The sequence below is a fragment of the Atractosteus spatula genome, chromosome 17, assembly GCF_055471065.1.
Source record: "Atractosteus spatula isolate fAtrSpa1 chromosome 17, fAtrSpa1.hap1, whole genome shotgun sequence".
NCBI classification, from domain to species: Eukaryota; Metazoa; Chordata; class Actinopteri; order Semionotiformes; family Lepisosteidae; genus Atractosteus; species Atractosteus spatula.
In genome coordinates, this window is record NC_142722.1 from 8,129,372 (window position 1) to 8,150,811 (window position 21,440).

The 21,440-nt window shown below is 38.4% G+C and overlaps 1 protein-coding gene across 1 annotated transcript; it reads left to right on the top strand.

The window, feature by feature from the left end:
* Nucleotides 1-817: 817 nt before the first annotated feature.
* On the top strand, nt 818-20,004 carry castor1 (cytosolic arginine sensor for mTORC1 subunit 1). The gene is made up of 9 exons (XM_088936094.1): nt 818-1,056; nt 8,840-8,910; nt 11,583-11,776; nt 12,381-12,516; nt 12,765-12,888; nt 13,510-13,620; nt 14,244-14,326; nt 14,566-14,660; nt 18,254-20,004. Exons 1-9 carry the CDS (start codon nt 944-946, stop codon nt 18,305-18,307), a joined length of 981 nt encoding a protein of 326 aa, XP_088792220.1. The 5' UTR covers nt 818-943; the 3' UTR covers nt 18,308-20,004.
* Nucleotides 20,005-21,440: the final 1,436 nt, after the last annotated feature.

Sequence of the window (21,440 nt, forward strand, 5' to 3'; positions counted from 1 at the left end):
ATTTCAGATAGTATTTTTGAAAAACCGTTTCCCCCTGTATTATATAATTAAAACAAACATTGTAGTGAAAAAACAACAATATTTATTTAGCTCATAAAATAACATAACATAACATAACATAACATGTTTATAATGGAATGTTAAGATGTTTTTTTAATTCCTCGCAGCAGGCCAACACCCTTGTTTGAACAAGGTCATCTGAAAAGGCATGGTACAAACAGTATTTGGGTTTTGGCTTCGAGGACAGAACCCTGCAGAAAAACCAGAGAAAAGTTAAAGGCTGCTCGCAGCTTACTGTAACACTCGCGAGTGTCAACATCAACGCCATATCCAGGACACCGGGCTTAATACCCCCGTTCTATTAGTTTATGAAACTATTGGTTTAGTGAGTACAATAAGGCGAAATAGATTTCTATATCCAGCACGATGAATACAGTAAATTATTTGAAAATGTCTGACAATGAATAGCTGCCTGGACTGACTCCTTTTTCACTCAATTCATTTTTTCTTTACAGTACTGTAGTTCTTTATGAAGGACTACAGAAAAATAAAACATGAAATTCAGCACTCTGTAACAGTACTGTACATGCACCGTTAACATACTGTACTGTGCTGCAGGTTGTATAGGGGGGATGACACAGAAAGAGCAGCAGCAGCTATCTTCAGTCCCTGTCCCTTTAAGTGCGAGGGGGCGTATGCAATTTCATAGGCCTGTCTTTTATTTAAATGTCTTTGCTTCGGAGTCGGATTGCGCTGTATTCTTATTCGCTGAATGATGCAAGACGGGGGATGGGGATCGGGTGCTTGCAGGGGAATGTAACACAACACTTCTAAACCGTTGCAAGTCTTCAGAAACGGGGAGTAATTTCCAGAAGTTCCCCGCAAGCTGTGCTCTTAGTGACTTAGTTAATTTTAGGCACCATTCAAAACACCAAACAAGAACATGGATTTGCATATACTAGACCATAGACTGAAAGTGACTAGCATCTGTAAAGATGGGTTAATGAATTTCACGCACCCATTGATCAAACTCATTTTTCTTCGTAACAGGACGAGGTAAGGCGAAGAAAGACATTTTTTTTTACCAATTAAGTTTCCAGTTGGATGACATCAGTTGCTGGTAACATTTACAATATTTGAAAATGGAATGTTGCTACATGCCCTAGTATCGTTCACATCGAAATATAAACATAAGCATATCATCATGCAACTCTCTGTAGCTGATGGAAAGGCCTCACTGCTATAGTTTACAAGGGGTAGAGTGCTTAAAACGATTTTACCAGTAGCACACTGATATAGCAATATATGACACCCATGAAACTGATGAACGAAAAGTGTTATGCATGTAAATAGGGTCACTTTTTCAGTGGATGCGTGTGTTAATTTAGCGGAGAAAATACCTTAAAGTATCAGGTGTTTTTTAATGCTTTGCAAATACTGCTTTGTCTAAATGCCAGAGATGTCACTTCGTCTTTTCGTTTTAACTGATCAGGAGAATACCTGGACGTTTACACGCTTCTCGGCGTGTTTAAAAGTGTCATTTGTACAGGTTTTACTTTATTTCATTCGTTTTTTTCCCCTGCTTTGGTTACGTGCCGATAAGAGGGTTTGTTTGTCTTGTAAGGACATGAGAAAACTTGTACGTACTGTCCTTTCAGTGTGCCAAGTGTAAACGTTTAAGATAATTATTCCGTGACATCTGCCTGTGTTTTGTAACTAAGAGTCTATGGAACTGCAGACGCACAGTAAATATAGATAGTGTTTTAAATTATTCACCGGAACATCTTAATTAGCGTTTGCAAAGCTCGATTGTGTCTGAAACAAATAGAAGGGACACCGCTGACAAATCAGTAGAGTTTAGCAAACAGTATATAGACCATTTTTGTTTAAAGTACAGAGTGGACAAACCTATATGTCACGATTTGTTTCAACCCCACCTGACTTTAATATGATGGTGATGCAATAATTTCGTTCACAAAAGGATGAATTAATTTCTATAGCTGTTAACCTAACTTTGATCTGCAAATATGCACTCATCACAAAGTTGTCTTCAGCATTATGTACGTTTTACTCCAACGTTTTGTAAAAATGGCATCAAAACTGAGCTCTCAAAATCAGTGCACTTTTATCATAATGTAATTTCTACGGAATTTAGAGGGGATCTCTAAGGTTTCTCCCAGTTTTTAAAGGTTTACTAACTTTGTGATTGTTATTTGCCTTTAGCATAATTGTTGAAAGTTGGTTTATTTTTGGTCTACAAAAATGAGCTACGCCTTGCTGAACAAAATAAATTCAGATCTGACAGACTGGTGTTTATGTAAAAGCCAGCTACATCAGTGTCTAGCTGGTTTCTCCAGTAATACTCAAGCATTAATCTGGCAGACAGCACATCTGTTTGCTTAGTTGTTTTTCTACTGTTTCAGGGGTGATCTCTTGCTTCCAAACCTGTATATAGGATTATTTTTTTTCTTAAAAATAAGTAATCTGTATATTGCAAGGACAGCATTGTTAGGCATTTCAGGAAATAAAGCGTGGACTGTCCTCTGTGTTGAAAGTATTCTCAGAAGAGATTTCTCTTTGTATTTATGTATACATTTGTTAATGTTAAACTCTAGGGGATAGGTGAGATTCTCCTATACGAAAACTTATTAAACTATTTTATTGATCATATTTAAAGGGGGAGATGGCTAAATCTAAGCCCATAAAACAATTAAAATATTGTGCAGTATATTGTAGTTATAAAAAAGGCCCTGTCTGTTTTAAAGGTAGTGTACCTTGTACTCCACTGAAGGATCATCTGTTCATGAAAGTTTTTCTTTGTGTAAGAGTTTAGTTGCAAAAATTCAACTTGGAGAGTTAATAATTAATGGGCACTGGATTTAGATTTTCCTGTCTTTGAAAGCAGAGAGCACAAAACATATGATGGTTTTAAGTCTAACATTTTGGAGAGACTGGGATATTTGCCCATTTAATGGTGTTGGCTTCAGTTATGCAAGAGTTGGGGGGGGGGGGGGATGAGAAATTATTTTGTTTTACAGCAAATCGCCAGCTACTTCACTCTTCAAGCTTTGCTTTTGATCCTGAATGTGAAGCTTGCGGTTTTTAGAGCATGATCTGATACGACTTATTCCATGAAGGTGTTTAGGTAGAATTGTTATGTCTTGTTTATTTTTTTTATGCATCCTCCTAAGTTTGCAATGCCTCCAGCTAGATGCTGTGCTTGCACTATAAACATGTTTGCATAGCATCACTGTTTATACAGACTGCTGAAAAAGGGAGAGAGCAGTGTTCACTGCAGGTGGCAGTACATCAAGTGGCCGAATCAGATGGTGGCCTTTGGAGCAGTTTTTAGAAAATAACTGGAAATCCTTTCTTTGTTACACAATTGTTATAACACTGTATGTATAACTGCCTCCCTGCTGAACAGCTCAAACATCTGGTAACTTACTGGAATCAAATGGGAAGTACTGGTTCATATAGGCAGTCTACTCGGTCTGCTCTGCACCCAAAGGTACTATACTACAAAGACAGATGTGAATGCTGAAACATGGCTCTTGTACGAGCTTGCGGCTCTTAACCTGTATCGATGCTCAAAACAAACACAACACTCCAGTCTGATGAAACATTTGACAAAAATCCAACACATCCGACACAAAATCGCAGATATTGTGAACACAAAAATAGATAAAGTAAACATGCCGTGTTTATAGTAGGGAACGTGACCCTCTCAGAATGAAAGCTTTACAAAGTTAGTATCAGGTAAGCATTAACTCGGTCAAGAAACCTGTTTGCTCGCTGTAAAAGGCTGTGTATGTGGCCAATGATTATTGATGTAAAACTTAACTGTTTCCATCATCAGGAATGCTTTCCCCTTCCTGGGTTAAAGTGGAAAGGCCCTTTATTGACCTTTGCAAAAATATTTAAACAAGGTTTTATACATTTTTAGCAACCTCTATAATAGAACAAGTAATAAGTTTATTCCATGCTGAAAAGAGAAGAAAGAAAACACAACGTTTTGGCCGTGGAGCCTTCTTCAGGTGTGAGCAGGTGAGGCTGAAGGTGTGGAATAAACCTATTACTTGTTCCTTTGCAGCCTACGGCTGCTGACGCAACTACCCACCTGAACTACTACAACCCCTATAATTACTTACTAGTAATGGGTAACATTAGCAGCATTACTACAGATCTCGTCAGAAGCTAAGCAAGGTTGGGCCTGTACTGCACTGAGAGAGAGCTCCAGGGATGTTCAATTTGCGCTGTAAGTGATGTTGGTGAACCAGTAGGACAGAAGAATACCCAGAATTCCCAAGCCAGTGATGTAAGCATTGTTGCAGTAAAGGTGCCGCCCTTCAGATGAGACATTAAACTGAGCTCTAGATAACACAGTCATTAAAGATTCCTTGGCAGATTTCAAATAGGGGTGTTAAACCCAGTGCACTGGCTAAATTCTGCTCTGGGCTTGAAGCAAATTCTCACCTCGCCACTTGATCTACAGTACATGTACTTTATGTGTAGTGGGGCTGCTAGTGCAGAATTGTTGCTGCACATTACACAGATGGAGCAGCAACTTCACAAGTAAATGCAGAGGGTCTCAATTCTTATTGCTTCAATCATTTAGTGGTCCTTTGGGATCAAATGTGCAACGTAAATGTAAGGAATTATTAAAAGAGGATACCATCTGTTTTCTTAGGCAAGAATAGTATTTGCTAAAATACTTTTGATTTTAAAAATCCCAATCAATGTGTCTGTAATGGAAGCAGTCTCTTTACTCCTGTTAAAGATGTGATATTATCCCCAAAGGAAATTCCCAAAGGCACAAACTATTGCTTAATGTTGGCTGTAAAAAGTTATTCAGCAACTTAAGCAGGTGTCATTTGAGGCTTTGTAACAAAGCTTTAGTGGTTAATAATACTTGAATGTAAACTTGGATTCGCTGGAGGGGGGTCATGGCTTACAACAGCTTATACAGGTTATAGTGTATTGTGTATGAAAGCTCTTTATACATGTGTAAATATAATTCTGTTTCACTGTCACCCCTGTAATTAAATCTGCAAGCTTTTTTTATTCTTTGTGATATCTTAAGTCTTTGTTTTCAGGTTCAGGGCATGGTGATGGAGGGGGCAGAATAAACAGGGAGGATGTGTAATTTCTGTGAACTGTTGAGTAACTATATAAAATGCGTCTTCAGGAATCGGTGGCAAAGATAGAGGGGAAAGTGATGGCTGAGGTCAATGCTCTATTTGTAAAACATGGTAGATTTCAGCGTTCGGTAGCAATAATAACGTACAAATTAACCTCCACCTGGACAGTTTCTCATAAATGGGGTTCATGTAAACATACATAAGGCCTGAATTATTAATGAAGAGCTGGTGAAATCGGTTGATTCTTACTTGTGGCTGTGTTACAGTACTAAAGGAAATGCAGTGGTTAAAGACATCTTTTATGCCTCAGTATGTGGATGTTTGTTCTATAATAGCTAACTTATAAAACATAACCAGTTGAAAGGCTTTGATTTGTTTGCCCTCATTACTTTGGCATTCAGGAAGGCTACTTTTTGCCTTCTTGCCCTTGGTATTTCTAGGGTAAGATTGTAGAAGGTAAGAGTTAAGAGAGACCTTAAAAGACCTTTAAAATTATAAACATCTGCTTCATCTAGAGAAGAGGCCATTGCAGTAACAAAACCCTTCATAACTGTTATATAAGTATTAATACTGCAAGTGGTCTGTAAATAGGTGAGCATTCAGGCTGAAACATCGTCTGAGGGTACTTCCAGGACACACTTAAAAGCATGTCGCTTTCTCTGTATGTTACATAAAGGAAGGACAGCACGATGAAAGAACTTCAGTTTTCCATTCCCTTGGTTTCGTGCTTGTGCTGTGCTTTGAAGGCTAAAGGTCAGTGTCTGATGTTTTTGTCGAACCAGAGGCACGTCTCCTGTGGAGTCTGAAGGCCAGTCGAAACAATGCAGCCTCTGATCCTGGAACAATAGCGAGCCTTTGCAACAGCCTGTTTTGGCAGAGGGTAGGAAGCTTTGCTCCCAGACAAACCAGCGGGACTGAAGCCCTTAACCTCATTTTCGCTTGGCGGGTTGGGAACACTTGTTTGTTTCTCATTTTCCATTCTGTCCAGTTGGGGTGGGGGGGGACAATAAACTTCAGGATTAAATCACTTTACCTCCCACCTTCACCACCATCTTGTTACCTTCCATATGTGTGAAGACACTAATGGGGGGGGGGATTGGTGAGACTTGTAATGAATGGGGAAAGAAATTGAAATGGATTTGTTTCATGTAGAAAAAGAACCTTTAGTGATCGCACCGACCTAGTTTTGTGCCTCATTTGTGATGGAATAGGAGCTTTTGGATCCAGTCTTGTCTGTTGCTGGGTTACTGTTCTGAAGTGGAGAGGCAAAGGCCTGCAGCTTTTATTTCTGAAACATTGGTGTGGCGTTGGACCCGAAATCTAATCTGTGAGTGTTAAATTGTGAGTGGGTACTGTATTGTGAGAAACCACAAACATTAAACTCTTCAAGTTACTGGTAAAGATTACCTTGCCATTTTGGGCAAGCTAAGGTTATAGTCTGAACAGTTGGAGAAGACTCACAAGGATTAAATGGACCCAGTAAATGCGATAGTGTATTTATCTTGCTAATGTCTTAGAGAAGTTATGTTAAGTTTTTTGCTGCATGAGCAATGTATATGTATATGCAGAACTGACCACAAATGAATGTTGGAGAGAGTTTATGTAATTCTGTTAAACTACTTAAAAAGTTGGTAAGATCTTGTTCTGTGAGAACCAGTGATTTGTTTTGTGTGGAAGCCATTAACAAGTTAACACAGACCAATGTCGGGACAAGTCTTGACAACTCTGTATGTGGCCTGCTTCCTTTCACTGCCAAGATAATGCTTTCCACATGCTTTGTCCTCTTGTGGCAAAGTAATAAACTAAAAAAAATTAAAAAACTTCATATTGTTTTCAGTACTCGTATTAAGGTATAAAACATATGGGTTTAGTTTTTCAAAGTGCTTTGCATTTCCTTTAAAATACTTTTGGTCTTTTTGGTGCTAAGAGGATATATTTTTTTACTTTAGTGTGTTTTCATTTATTTCCCCAGTGTTATAGCCAGTGGTTTCTTATCTTGGTGTTTCATGGTGCCACATTTCTGTGCTTTGCCTTGGATATATTGTCTTCCTCTTAAACAGAAGAATGTTAGATGACCTTTCTGTGGTGCTACCACTTAGTGTGCTTAGTGTAGGTGTTCATGACAAAGGTGAATCGGTAAGTTCTTGAGATGGACTAAGACCTGCTGAAAAAATGTTATCAAATTGTTGGCACTTCTGCATTTTGGTTTCCTTTTTATTACTTTTATGTACAGATACACAGACTGTCACATGGTTCACACCTTCTTGCATTTGCTGAGGTGAGGCACAGCATAGGAGGAGAAAGGAGAGAAAAGCAGTCTTTTTCGACATTGCAGAAACGATTGCTGTCATGCTAGGTGGTTTACAAGTCCATATGTATACAGTCCACTTCACAGGATCACCAGTATAAAGATGACGCTAATGTAAAAGCAGGACAATTGAAACCATTTCTATCAAGTGCCGTAAAAAATATTACATAAACAGGAAATGACCCCAGTAAAGCTGTTTCTTACAGGAAGTGTTAGCTTGCTTAGAGGAAGTACAGCTCCAGGGAGGGTTAGAGGTTATAAGGAAGTGGCAGGATAGGAAAAGACAATGGCCTGCTGAGTTGGCTAATGGGTGGAGTTGTTTTTTTTCCCCCTTTGGATCTTTTCTATTAGAAGTGACGTATTTGTTGAGTATGGACCAAAGCAGGAACTGAACAGTAGAACACCTGTAGGGCGGTGGGATAAGTCATTCTTTGTCAGAAACAAGCAAAGGCTTTCTTTTTAACGTTGTTTTTCCTGTTGGAAAACAGTGCGTTGAACATGCAAAACAGTCAGATTCAATGAGCTTCTGTTGTTGGCAGTGTCTGTGTGATTCAGAAGTGCTGAATGAACTCTTCGCTGATAATAGCAATGCTGAATAAACCAGAATGCTGGGCCCCGAGAGTCGGCGTTTTTGTAGCAAAAAAAATCCATGTACATTTACATTTGTCCTTGCCAAAAAGACTTTACAGCATCCTGTTTATCGTTGCACTGTAAAATTAAAAGCCTTTCCTTTTATAAAAGGTAGCTTGCCATTCACATTGAAATAAAACCGTGAGCCATTGAAGTAGAATTTGGATGTAGACTTAAGAGCAGATGCTTGGTGATGTGGCCTAATCTGTGCTTGGCTTTGCAGTGCCAGCTTTCCTGATGACCCACTTTTCTCAAGCCATCAATAATAAGAAACCTTTAGACTGAATTCCAGTGAATTTAACCCCTGCGGTCAAGCCTCCTTGTGCTCGGATGTCCTCTGTTATACGCTTTCTTCCCTGTAGTTTTTCGTATTACCTATAAGAAATGGACATCAGTACAGCACATTAATGTTAAAAGTACAAAAACAAGATCACCAAAATCCGTTATTAAAGGCATTTTAGTCATTGGGTAAGTCTTAGCAGTTGACTTTAGACTTGAAATAGAATGCAAATATCATGAGTGACATTGCAGCTTAAATCCTCAATTAATCATTAGTTGTTCAGAGACTTGAATATTTGTTTGTACAACAGCTTGTAACATGTAGGTATAAAAGCGATCTGTTAGTACTGTCATTGCTACACTATAATTGCTAAGTCTTGCCATTGCAAAATGGTGTGCAGAGTAGCATCTGATATTCTGCAAATTGTGATGTCTATTGTGTTTTGAAAAATAATTTATATATTTTTACCATTTTTCTTAGGTGCAAATTCTTTAGCCTGACAGAAACCCCTGAGAATTACACAGTAGTGCTTGATGAGGAAGGCTTTAAAGGTACTGTGGCTGTTCTGTTATTATGGGCATTTTGTCTGTACATATTTTGGGCATTTTCCATGATTTGTCCATAAATCTGATCTGCCTTGAACATTTTTTTTGCAGATCACCTGAGCTTTACACAAACCAAAATTTTAATGCTAAAATCTGACTGTGTAGTTTTACAAAGTTAAAAATGCATTCCTAAGTTCTATACTGTATTTGCTCAGTTATGAAAAATGCAAAATCTAAAATGATTAAACTTTTCTCACTTCTTTGAGTCTGTTGATGAGTGGCTTGTGTGCATAATCACTGGAGAAACTGAATATGTGTCTTTGGTGTTTGTGTGCAATAATGTTTTTGTTAGCAGTCAGATGTGAATGTATTTGCAAAATCCTTAAAGTGGAGACTGCACATGCACTAAGTACTGGATATCATTTTTACAGACAGAAAGCCAAGACTTAGTTTTAAGGCACATTGAAGATCAACCCACTCTTTTGCTGACACAACAATTGGGGGAGGAACTCAATAAGTAGCCTGAGCTCAGTTTTACTGTTCAACAATGTTGTTTAAGGGTGAAGATATACAGTGAAGTAAATAAAACTGTTTACAGTTCCTGGAGCGATGTGAATTTATAGTTCTCTGTTAAGCTGTTGTTTAAAGACTTTATTTTTTATGAAGAGTAGAAATCCATTTAAGAACCAAACGCATTGAGCCCTTAAAAAATAGGTAATGCATAGATCTGTTGTTTTGCTGAAGAATGTTTTAATATTCTTTTTATCTTTACTTTTCCAGCTTCCTGTGCCACACATGAGTTAGGATTAAACTGCACACACTGTGCATAAGTTACTCAACTTAAAGCTGTGTTTTTTTGTTAAAGCCATATGCGTTTTGTTCTGGTGAATAATGTCCTTGTTCATGTAGAAAAAATGATTTGTTTAGTATGGTTTTCATTATTGCAATGTTTTAGTGCACATTAACGTCGGTATGCATGGTGTAGCTTGTCGTTACTGAAGACAGATGTTGCATTTCTTGCTGTTATTGAAATGGCAGCTTTGCAGCATCTAGAAACCTCTCTGACTATTTCCTAAGCTTAATTAAGGTTGGTGCAGAATTCATAGGGGTTTATGAGGGAGATGGAGGAAGATGGAGGCCAAGTATGATCCATTTACTGTATTCTGGTTTAATGAAGGTTTTAAACAATTACAGTTTTATTCTTTGAGTAAGCACTGAGTTACTGAATAACATATGCATGAATCCAGATCATATTGGAGTTTTTGTTTTCTATGCTTGATTTGTATTGCATGTAGCCCTCTCTATACACGTAGCCCATGGCTTCATTTTGTCTGGTTAATATTTTTTCATGGACATCATGCACTTGAATTGCCTTTATTTCTTCTGGGATGTGCTTAATTCAGATTTTCCAAATATATTTTTATTTCATAAGTTGTGGCTTTCAGATGCCAGATCAAGCTTTATTTTTGCACTGAATACACGTCCTCCTCACTCTGAGATAATATCAATATTTACATCCAATACTGGATTTTGGAGTGGTTATGGGCTATAAAAAAGCAAAATGTTATATGTTATTGAACCACTGGGAGCAGATTTGTTCAAATGGAGAAATATGGTGTTTCAGAAGAGAATGAGTTATTATTGGCCGATGCCTCTGAAAAGCAGAATGATTCATTGTTTCTAACTGACCTTTGTGTCACATTTTCACACAAATAAAGCATAGTTTGCAATGTTTATGAAGTACATTACATACAGTGGATATGTATCTAATCTATTTTCAGAAAAAAAACATAGATTGTTTCTATTATAGATTTTAACATTTCGCAGTTCTTCACACGAGAATAGAAAAGTGTTCTCTGCCAGTAAGCATGAATGTAAGCCATTAATTTCCTTTCCAGTCCCTCCATTCAGACCTTCCAGTTGGTCCTCTCTAGACACAAGAGCTTCTCTTTTCTATTTCACTAACTCTATATACTAACACTAAGAGTGTCCTCTAGCTCTCTAAGTACAATGCACAACATTAATGCAGTGTGATGACCAGATGCACAGGTAACCTCAGGAGCTCTGCACCCACCTTCTTACCCCTGACAGGAGTTGGAATAATGCACTGATCAAAAGCCATCTGCAGTGAAGGTGTTCTGGTCTCTTTCCTCTTGGTGACAGTTGAGTAGGATGATAGGCTTGCCAGCAGGTGGTTACTATTTTTGACAGATCACAATTGCTCTGAGCTTTAATTAAGGTGTGCCTTCCTTTCACAAAAACACAAATTTGCAGATTGTTGAGAAGAATGGGCCAAAAATGTCCCCTGGCAGCAATAAAATAAAACAAGGCCCTGGTAATTCCAGTTTTGCAGTGGCACAAAAAACAAAACTGCATGTAGCTTTAAAATTTATGTATTTAGTGTTTATGTATTTGTAAAGTGTTCCAGTGTTTATTGTATTTATGTATGAAGTTTATGTATTCAGTGTATAGAAAGATAACGTTACAACTCATTTCCCTGTAGTGAAGCATAAACTATGTTGCATAAACTATGCAGAAATATGCTGCAGCTCCTTGTGCTTTACATCTCGTCTCTGGCGAGTGGTAAAGTACATTATGAATTTCTTGAACACTACCCAGAAAGGGCAAGCCCGTGCTGCCATGTTCTCCTCACTGAGCCCCGTCTCGGTGCGTTCCAGATCTCCCCGTCTCTGAGCACCTGCAGGTGGAAGGCGCCACATGGCTGCCCCTGAACGTGGTCTCCAATGGCCACGCCTCCAGCAGCTCCCAGGCCGTGGGCGTTACCAAGATCGCCAAGTCGGTCATCGCCCCTCTGGCCGAGCAGCACGTCTCGGTCTTCATGCTGTCCACCTACCAGACGGACTTCATTCTGGTGAGCCCATGTGGTCTCTTTCCTCCATCGGCGTTCTTCCGTTTGCCTTTTCCGTGCCTCTGTACTCGATTTTTCTCCCCTTGATCTCCCTTTTTTTTGTCACTGTGTGAACCTGAACCTGATGTCCGTCGTCTTATTTCTCATACACCTTGTCCAGTCTCTTTTCCTCTGCGTTCCCCTTCCATTCTGACCCCAGCACCCTTTCCATGATCTGCAACTGCGTTTTCCAAGGGCGTGTTTTAGTCAGACCCCTGGCCTTTGTGCAGTTGAAATTGGCGTTTACTCAGTGGCCTGTTGAAGCACACGAATACAAGCAAAGTAAAATATCAGGATTTGGGAAGGGTTGTGTCAAAGAGGTCTTTTTTTTATTACCAAAAGTCTTGTTGTTTTTCCTGTTATTTTTAAAAAGAGAATTATTTTCAAGGGAACGGTGCCATACAAGATAATTATGTACAGGAGTGAAATCAGTTTACGGCAGACTGAATGTGGCCTATTATTAAGTTTCCTCTGGGAAGACTCTTGCTATGCTTTCGACAGTGTCCTGAGGATTTAAGAGTAATGTATAGTGACAAGCCAGAGCCTCTTGTTCTTTTTTTTTTTCCAGGTGCGAGAAAAAGACCTTCCTGTGGTGATCCATACTTTGGAGGAAGAGTTCAGTATCTACCGGGAAGAAGGTGGAGAGCCCATCCCTGTGCACGGAAAGGATGTGCGGAATGGTTTTCACAAGAACGGCAAGGAAGGTAATGTGGAAGAAACAGGAAAACCTTTTGATTTCCATGCTTAACCAAAGGAAAACCAAACAAGCCCTACACAGGAATCCACAATGGCCCAGGTTTTTATACTTTGAATTACCACTAAATAAAGGAATGTGATTTTAATGCTTTAAACAGATTTTTTTCCCCATTGGGTGCAATTAACGTGAAGTCTTAGAGTAAGAAAAGTTTCTGGTCCAGTATTAATATTGTCATATTCTCATTTCCCTTTAAAGCTATAAAGCTCACTGTGCATCCAGTGCTAAGCCCCCAGAACCAGTTTTGTGTGATGAGTTTAGACCCTGATACCTTGCCAGCCATAGCTACTACCCTCATCGATGTCCTCTTCTATTCTGGCAGGTAAGTGCCAGTGTTTCCTTTATTGCCATAGCAGAATGAAGGCAGCATGTTGTTAACAGGGCGTCTCTTTATAAGCTGTTTTTCAAATGGCAAACGTGGCAGGCAGTTACTTTACTAGAATAGATCCAGCGCACAATCAAAGATCCATGATCTTGATTTTTCTGGCATGTACAGTTTTTAATTTTAATCGTTATAACATGATGTTTTGTGTGGCTTAACGCAGCATTCAGCCAGACCGCATTCAGTCTTAAGCAGACTGCACATGATGAGTAGTCTTCTGTCAACATCCAGAAGTTATTACACAGTTATCAAGTATGTATTCTAAGATTTAAAGATTTGGCTTTCTGTAGCCAAACCCTTCCACTGTTGTTAAATAATGGCTTTTGTGAATATTGACAAAAACAAGATGACAAATCCGTTTTGCATTTCCTTTGGTTGTCCTCTTATTGAGACTATGCTAGATGTAGTACTACAATTAATTAATTTTAATAAGTTTATTAGAATACGAGGTATAGTGTTACATGCAATAGTCTTCACTGTGATGCCAGGTCTTGAAAATGTGCTCAGTGTTGCATTTGGTCTTTTTTGTAAATATTATTTTGTTGCTTTTTTCCTAAACAGCTCAAAAGATGGTGCCCATCCCACACAGGCTTTAGACTGCATCAAATTCTTCTCCTTCTCTTTGATTGACGGCTATATTTCTCTGGTCATGGACACAGAAACCCAGAGACGGTGAGTGAGTCTTCCCGTGATGACTCCTTAGTGGAATTCGAAAAGCGGAAGCTGTTCTTGAGTTGCTGCCCACAGAAAAATATTTTTTTTTTTCTGCTCTAAATAGTTCATTCTTTCTCTCTTCTGATAAAATAGGCGTTTTTGTCGTTCCCCCACCCCTAGATACTGGTATGTGTCTGGCAATGTCGGTTTTTTATTTCCAGAAAACTTTCACAGCTATCGGTATATTTTAACTAGTGCATTTTTTATATATTTGAGAATGACACAAAACACAACAGAATAGGAAAAGACTCTCCCGGATATTTGCAGTTGCTCATTTGTAGAAGAACAATGTACATACTGTATTAATGTGGTGATTAAATTTTAAATATAGACTTTCATATATAACTATTTACAGCATAAGCTGATTGATAAACACAACAGTTGCACAACAGTGGCAGGTCATTACAAGTTATACACTGCAGAATGACTTTACCGTGGGGGTAGTTGTTTGCATAGCCTGCTCTTTTTAGATGTTGTGGGAATGGCTGCTTTGTGGTTGTAGTTCTACAGTATATAATCATGCTTGTTAACACTTTGAAACCCTTTAACCTGACTAAAAGTTTGTGCTGGTCCCTTGGCAGGTTTCCTAGCAACCTCCTCTTCACCAGTTCCTCAGGTGAATTGTGGAGAATGGTACGAATCGGGGGACAGCCTCTCGGATTTGGTGAGTGAAGCACACTGTCGTAGGTTTGGAGCGGTGTATCTGTTTCATCACTGCGATTCTATCCTGGTTTCCGCGCGGAGACCCACATCATTATGAAGGTTCAAGATGCATGGCTCTTTTCCCTTTAACTTACTGATTCATCATTGAAACCTTTTTTTTTCCTGATGAATATGGAGGGGGAGGAAAGCCACCTTGTGATTAATTTTGTAAACCCTTATGGGCGTTTCTTCGTTTTTCAGATGAATGTGGAATTGTTGCTCAGATCTCCCAGCCACTAGCGGATGCAGACATTTCTGCCTATTACATCAGTACTTTCAGCTTTGATCATGCCCTGGTGAGTTCCACTTGTGTTGCGTTTTTTGCATTGTGGCAACATCTGGATAAGAGGTTCTCTTATAGCATTTATTAAGTTAATATTTTTAACATCGAAACATTATGGTTTAAAAGGGAACTGCAGTCCCAATTTCTAAGGCTGGTTTTTAAATCGTGGCAACAGATTCATTGATGGTATTGCAAAATTTTACAAATTTCGAATTTCACAATTTTACTCTTAACTTTGTGAAAGTTACTGTGTGGTTGCCATGTTGTCACAAACCACTGTTCTCTCCAAGGGTGAGAGCAAGAGTTGTGACGTGAAACTAGTGGCCCTTCCTGCTCACTAGTCATTGTAAGCAAATGAGAAAGTGGTCTCCTAACAACATAGTTGTTGACGATTATTATGAGTGTTTTTTAGTTGGTTGGCAGGTTGATCTTTTTTTGTAATACTTAAAAGTATCTAAAAATGTCGCCTCATATGTGTGGGTTTCCTGAAAGTATTTATAATTAATATAGTAGCAGAACTCACTTGGTCTAAAGCATGTTTACAGTGTGATAGGGCCGCCTTTGAGCCATCACATTTTGCCCTGTTCTGAATCGTAATGACAGCAATATGGCGCAATGCATTACATTGAAACATCGTCTGTTTTGTGATGTAACGTGTACAACCTCCAACTGACCGTGTGCTTGTCAGTTTCGTTATGGTTTGAAATGCACTCATCATTGCCGATTCATTATCCCCTTGGAAAGGTAAAGGGGATCTGCAATGCTATTTTTGTTTGAAAGCATGGGATCTGCCTTTTAAAAATTGTTTTGTTTGGTACTGTAAAGATGTTTGCCATAAATAATGATTAAAGAATGTGTTCAAAATATATGCAGCAGCTCAAGACACAAAAAAATCATGAATTATTCTTGTGAATGTAAAAGTCAATGACCAGTCTTAACTACTAGTTCACAGATATTATTACTTTCAGGCACTAGATGGCGGTGTAGACTACAGGATGAGTATATCCAGACCCTCCCTCATTTTCAACTTAATTTTAAAGGCTAATATAGAGCTATGTAGTATGTTAATATTATATTTAAAATATACTCCAGTGCAAAATGCAGTTAGGCTCTTGCAGCACATCACAGATTGTCTTTAAACAAAATACTTTGAAAGGCATGTAACTGAAAATTAATTTGATCAATTTAATGCATAGTGAGCATTAAAAGACACATCGCTGTTTATGCATGTATATTTTAGTACAATGGTCTACAGATATTAGATGTTATTTTTGATGATACATTTTGATTAATCATTCATAAGTGACTGTGAGAAACTCCAGTGACTGTTGCATAAGAACTGAAGGACCTCAGTATTGGTTGGGCCCATGTAATGAGGTGATTTCACATTTTAAATGTGAAGCTTGGTGGAAATCAAGAAAAGAGCAGGAAGGGCCTAATGAGCCCTGCTAATCAAGAGAAAACCACCTTTGTGCAATTGGTTTGTTGGAGGCAGGACTAAGACAACTCAGGTGAACTTGCTGACTGTGAATGCAAGTACTTGTTAACGATGAATGAGTGCCCCAGTCACTACACAACGCCACTTGCAACTGCTGACTACCTGACACCAAGTTCTTAGGACCTCTTCTGCTGCCCTTCATGTGGCCTCATTCTAATATGACGACACTCCTGCGGGGCAGCGAACATCTTCATGCTGCTCGTGTAACAATGGCTTTCCTGCAAAATGTGAATTTATGTAGAGCATATGAATGTGCCTGTTCATATCTGTCTGTATTGGATCTTGCTCATTTTCAAGGAAGTAAATGAGACAAAATGTAAATTTAAAGATTTGTCGCATCGCATCACTTTTATTAACAGCTTGTCCAATTCAGCGTCCTGGTGGAATTGGAGCTTGTGCTGGGAAGCAACGGGGGATACACCCGAGATGGGATTCCAGTCCATTGCAGGGCACACAAAGATGCAAACATGGGCCAATTTTACAGAAGCCAGTGAACCTACCAGCATGTCTTTGAACTGTGGGAGGAAACTGGAGCTCCCAGAGCAAAACCTAGGAGAATATGAGTAAAACATACCAGCCCCAAGCAGATAGCACCCTGGGGGTCTAAGACAGGGCCCCAGCACTGCATGGCTGCAGTGCTAACCAGCTAATCACAGCGTCACCATTTGCTGTCTTATGGGGGGGACTTTTTTCAGTGTGGGAGTGACCCTTTCACTCATCAGTCTGCTGTCACTTGGAATGATGCCTCCAGAGCTTAAATGATATGCATCCATATATGACCATTTCTGTTTTATTCAGATGCCTTTTTAAAAGTAGTATAAAAGTGCTTAAACAGGAATCTACCTCTGTATGAGAAGTGACTGGACTGTACAGCACTGACTGTTTTGAAAGAGCTGTGGTTACCCTCCTTATCTGACATACCAGTAATTCATTAGAAGTAAAAATGTTGACGTTTTTCAACCCCGAGAACTCTAAGGAAGATCTAACCACTGAGAAAAGATCATGAAAGACAGATAAGGCAAATTGGAACTCATCTTCACAGACCGCTTAATGCGTATGGGTATGTTAAGATGTTACATGATATGAAAGGGCTTATGATCCCTAATAAAGATAATCTACACAATAGTGCATGGAGTGAAAATTCAAAACAAGTATAGCTGTTGCATTGTTTTCAGGTTTTTCCTAGAAGGCCAGGTTCAGAATTCTGGACAGGGTTACCATGAAATTACTCTTCAATTTTCATCAGTTTCCCTTCGGGATCAATAAAGTCTTATCTATCTATCTAATTTTAATAAAGGTTACATTTAGTTTCGGGTAGCTGTTTTCTTGGAGCTTTAAAATAAACATTTACTTAGTAAAATAACATTAGTCAATGTCATTAGTTAGTAATGTCCATGTTTAAAACAACAGATTAGACAAGTGACACAAAAACAAATGGGATCCATTACAAAAACAAATTATTTTCTGTCCTTTCTGCCCTGTCCTGGAAAAACTATATCTCCATCATACACTCGCGAATAACAATTACTAACATGCCTTCAGCTCTTCCAAATGAGCAGACAAGGTGGTTCCATCACTCAAGTGACTTCATCATGAAAAGTTCATCTGGGGACATCCCATTGTGCATACCATTCTCTCACTCCCTTTCCATTAACTACTCCTCTGCTTATGACCTTTAATCATGGATGGATGGATGGATTTAATGATGGAATAGCTGAAGTTTATGTCCTTCAAAAAGGGGGGAGCAATCTTTTGATTTCATAGCAACTCCAATCAAATCTTGACTCACATGGTCACACCCGCATGCTTTGACTCAATGGACTATTTTTTTCTTTAGAGTTTCTAAAAATAGTTTGAGAAAGGGGAAAAAAAACATCTTAACTCCTCCCAATTTTCTTAGAATACATCTAATCTCCTTGCAAAGGAGGAGTGTAGTGTCCTTCCCACACTGTTCCTTTTCTAAAGAAACATATTAAGAATATTGCATAGTATTATTTTATTAGCAAGTGCAAAAATAAGTGTTTTTTCCCCTGTGCTATCTAAATGTCTATTTTTTTTAAATTGTAAAGACTGTTATTCAAATGCACATCTTCTGTTTCTTGGTTCAGGTACCTGAAGACGATATCAGCAGTGTGATTGACATGCTTCAGCAACAGCGGTAATAGACCTTGTACTGGTTGGTCTAACGCAGCTCCTCGTTCCCTCCTTCGGAGGTGGTAATGAAAGAGATACAGACATTTCTGTGGTGCCTGGAATGGCACAAGAAACGAGACTGACAAAGCAGTATTATCTTTTATAATTTGCCATGACTTCAATTCCTGATCCTCACAAACTCCCCTTAAGTCTGAAGGCTGAAGTGTACCCTTTTCCAAAGTTTCAGCCAGAGAAGCGATGGTGGGCAGCTGGCAACTTATCAGTTTGGGAGTGGTCAGAGTTTTTGGAATGCTGTGCAGTCTTCAATTTTTACACCTGAGTCTTCCTGCCAGTTCATGTCGGAGTCTATGTGGTGTCCTTTCTATTTCTTGGGTACTTTAGTAACGCGTTTGGTTTTTTTTGCAAAGTGGGCCAAGATGATTTTGAAAGGAAAGATGACAAAATGGAAAGAAATAGCTACTTGAAAAGTTGAAACTGTGAAGAGGGCATGAGCTGGAAGTTTCTGATTTTCATTTTTATTCTCACACTTTTATCTTTACAAGTAATTCACAATATGCGAGTGTCGATATATGCTGATATTGGATGTGTTGGATTCATGGGACAAAGTTGTATTCCAGTACTATAAAGCTATGCAAAGTGTGTGAAGTTTGTTAGCACAGTGTTCTGCAGTAATGTACTTATTACTGATCAACCACAACAGTGAAAATTCATTCAAGCCAAAGTAGGCTATCTTTCTTTTCAGCCCCAGAAATATTTTTTTTTTCAGAACAGGAGAATAAAACTGAGGGCTTGACATTTTTGAATAGTAGAATCCAGTCTTTATGATTCTGAGTCTATGCTATGACAAGAATTGTTCTGCAGCCTTTTCTTTTATAAAATCCATACATGACATTATATTCAATATTTTACTTTTTTGCACTTGTTCATATCTGGTTTATAATTTAGGTTGCATCCCTGTATAGCCTTTATATTACATCCTCCATCCCATTTCCCCCCGATATTAAATTTGCATTATTCTTTGGTGTAAATGTAGTGTATTCACTATCTGATTTTAAGTTTTAATGTTTAAGATGCTGACTTAACAGTGTGCGTATTTTAGTTTCCTTAAATGGCTTTGCAAGATCATTTAAAAGTTTTTTGATGAACCCACTGAGTTACAGCAGGTGGGTTGTTAGTACATTCCCTTTAAGATTAGATCACTGTAATTTGCACACATTAAGAAGTTAACTTCTGTATAGTGGAAGTGATATAAGCAAAAATGAAGCTAATGTTCAAGATGGCTTGTTCGTTCTAATTTGGAGTGTTAAGTTGCTGCATATGTTCACTACTGTTTTTTCTGGAATTTTTTCTGAGATAAATACAAAACACTGAAAATAGGTCTTAATTTCAGAACGAAACCTTTTAAAGTTTCCTAAGTACTAACATACTGTACTTGCAGACTTTATATGGCCTTTCATTTTTTCTGAAAAGATTCTACAGATGCCAATGTATGATTTAGACTAGTGTATATAAAGACTTGATTTCAGTTAATACTACACATTGAGAGAATATTGTTTTTGACTTATGATTACTGCAGAGAACACCGAGAACGTTTTGTAATAGTTCACCCCATGTAGGCAATACTTATTTTGGTATAATATTTTGTACAAAAAGTATTAACATTTATAAATGTACTGATTTAATCAATAAAATGTGTTGAATTTAAGGTGGTAGTCTTTTCATTAACTGTACTTTTAACAACAGAGTTGAAGTCCAAATATGTGTGGCAAACATGATTGAATCTGCTTGTCTGTAACATTTCCAAAAAGCATGCTTTTCTATTTGGGTTTTCTTTTAGGCAAAGCAGATTCTGAAATCCCGTTTATTTTGGTTTAAGCCCTTTTATTAAGCAAGATGAATATGGGGTTGCAGCACAGTATTCATAAATATTCTGTAATAAAAACTTCTGCCTTACTGTGTACTGGCACACGTTGGCTGCTGGCGCATCATCCAGGTGGGGCTACACATTGGTGGTGGAGGGTCACCATTACCTGTACAGAGCTTTGAGAGGAGTGTCCAGAAAAGTGTTGCATTATTATTATATAATGTTTTCCTCCATTAAAAAAAATAATACAAATGTAGATATATCTGAGACATTTATGCCCACATAGGTAATTGCCAATAGGAGGAGACAATGTATTTTTCACTGGAGGTTTAGGAAGCCACTGCAGTTTGTTCTTCATATACAGTACGGTGGCTGAACTTATTTAATTGGATATATGTAATGCTTTTACTTGCTCTCAAGCAGCTGGACATTAAAAGACCTATAAAACCTGCAGAAATGTAGCCTTCAAGGATTGCAATGGGGAACCCTTGGTTTAGCGGCTCTTTCTTCTTTGCCGGTCATTGGGAACACAACAGAGCTCTTCATTCTCAGCAAGCAAATCCCAAAAGGGATTTGAACCGGTGTCTCCTTGCTCAAGCACACCCATACTTACATCAGCGAGGTGGGTACCATTGCTTCTTTGATGTGCAGTATCTTGGACAGGGGTAGTCAAACCTCCATTCATTGTTATTATCTGGCATTGAATGTTCCAATAAGGTAATAACTGAATTGAGGCTTAATTGCTTAGTTAACTAAAGAGCAGAACATTATATTGAAGGATTGACTGGAGCAAAGACTTACAATGGAATTCAATTGATGTAAGGTTGATTTACCCCTTACCTAAGCTGTGAGGTTAGTGATCATAAGTACAAAGAAGTTTTAGCCTGAATGGCTAAGTAACTCTAGGCTTGATAGAACTATTCTTAGCTTCTTATTTCTATTTTTTCATTTGATTTAAAAAAAATCCCTCGTCTTTGCACGCCACAAAAATACTAGGAGGTGTCCCCAGTGAAACTATTCCACAGAACATTGTCTTCTTGCATGCTCTGTCGTATTCCAGTGCTACTACATTCACATTCCTTCCATAGAAACTCCATAGAAGAGCCTCTCGCCGGCAGGATTTGTTTAGGAATGAATTGAGTTTTAGACTTCCCTGAACATTTTTGCCATTTTGCATTGTGTTCAACATTTAACCTTTGTCCTCGGAACTTTATCTAATATTAAACTGTGAAGGTGATAAATTGTGTTTCGCAGAATCCTCCTCGTAATGTTCTACT

Bases quoted from the DNA above. Each gene is read 5' to 3' on its own strand.
- castor1 (XM_088936094.1), top strand. From the start codon at position 944: ATGGATTTGCATATACTAGACCATAGACTGAAAGTGACTAGCATCTGT. The intron at 12,517-12,764 runs GTAATGTGGAAG...TTCCCTTTAAAG, and splicing joins TCACAAGAACGGCAAGGAAG to CTATAAAGCTCACTGTGCAT. The intron at 12,889-13,509 runs GTAAGTGCCAGT...TTTCCTAAACAG, and splicing joins GTCCTCTTCTATTCTGGCAG to CTCAAAAGATGGTGCCCATC.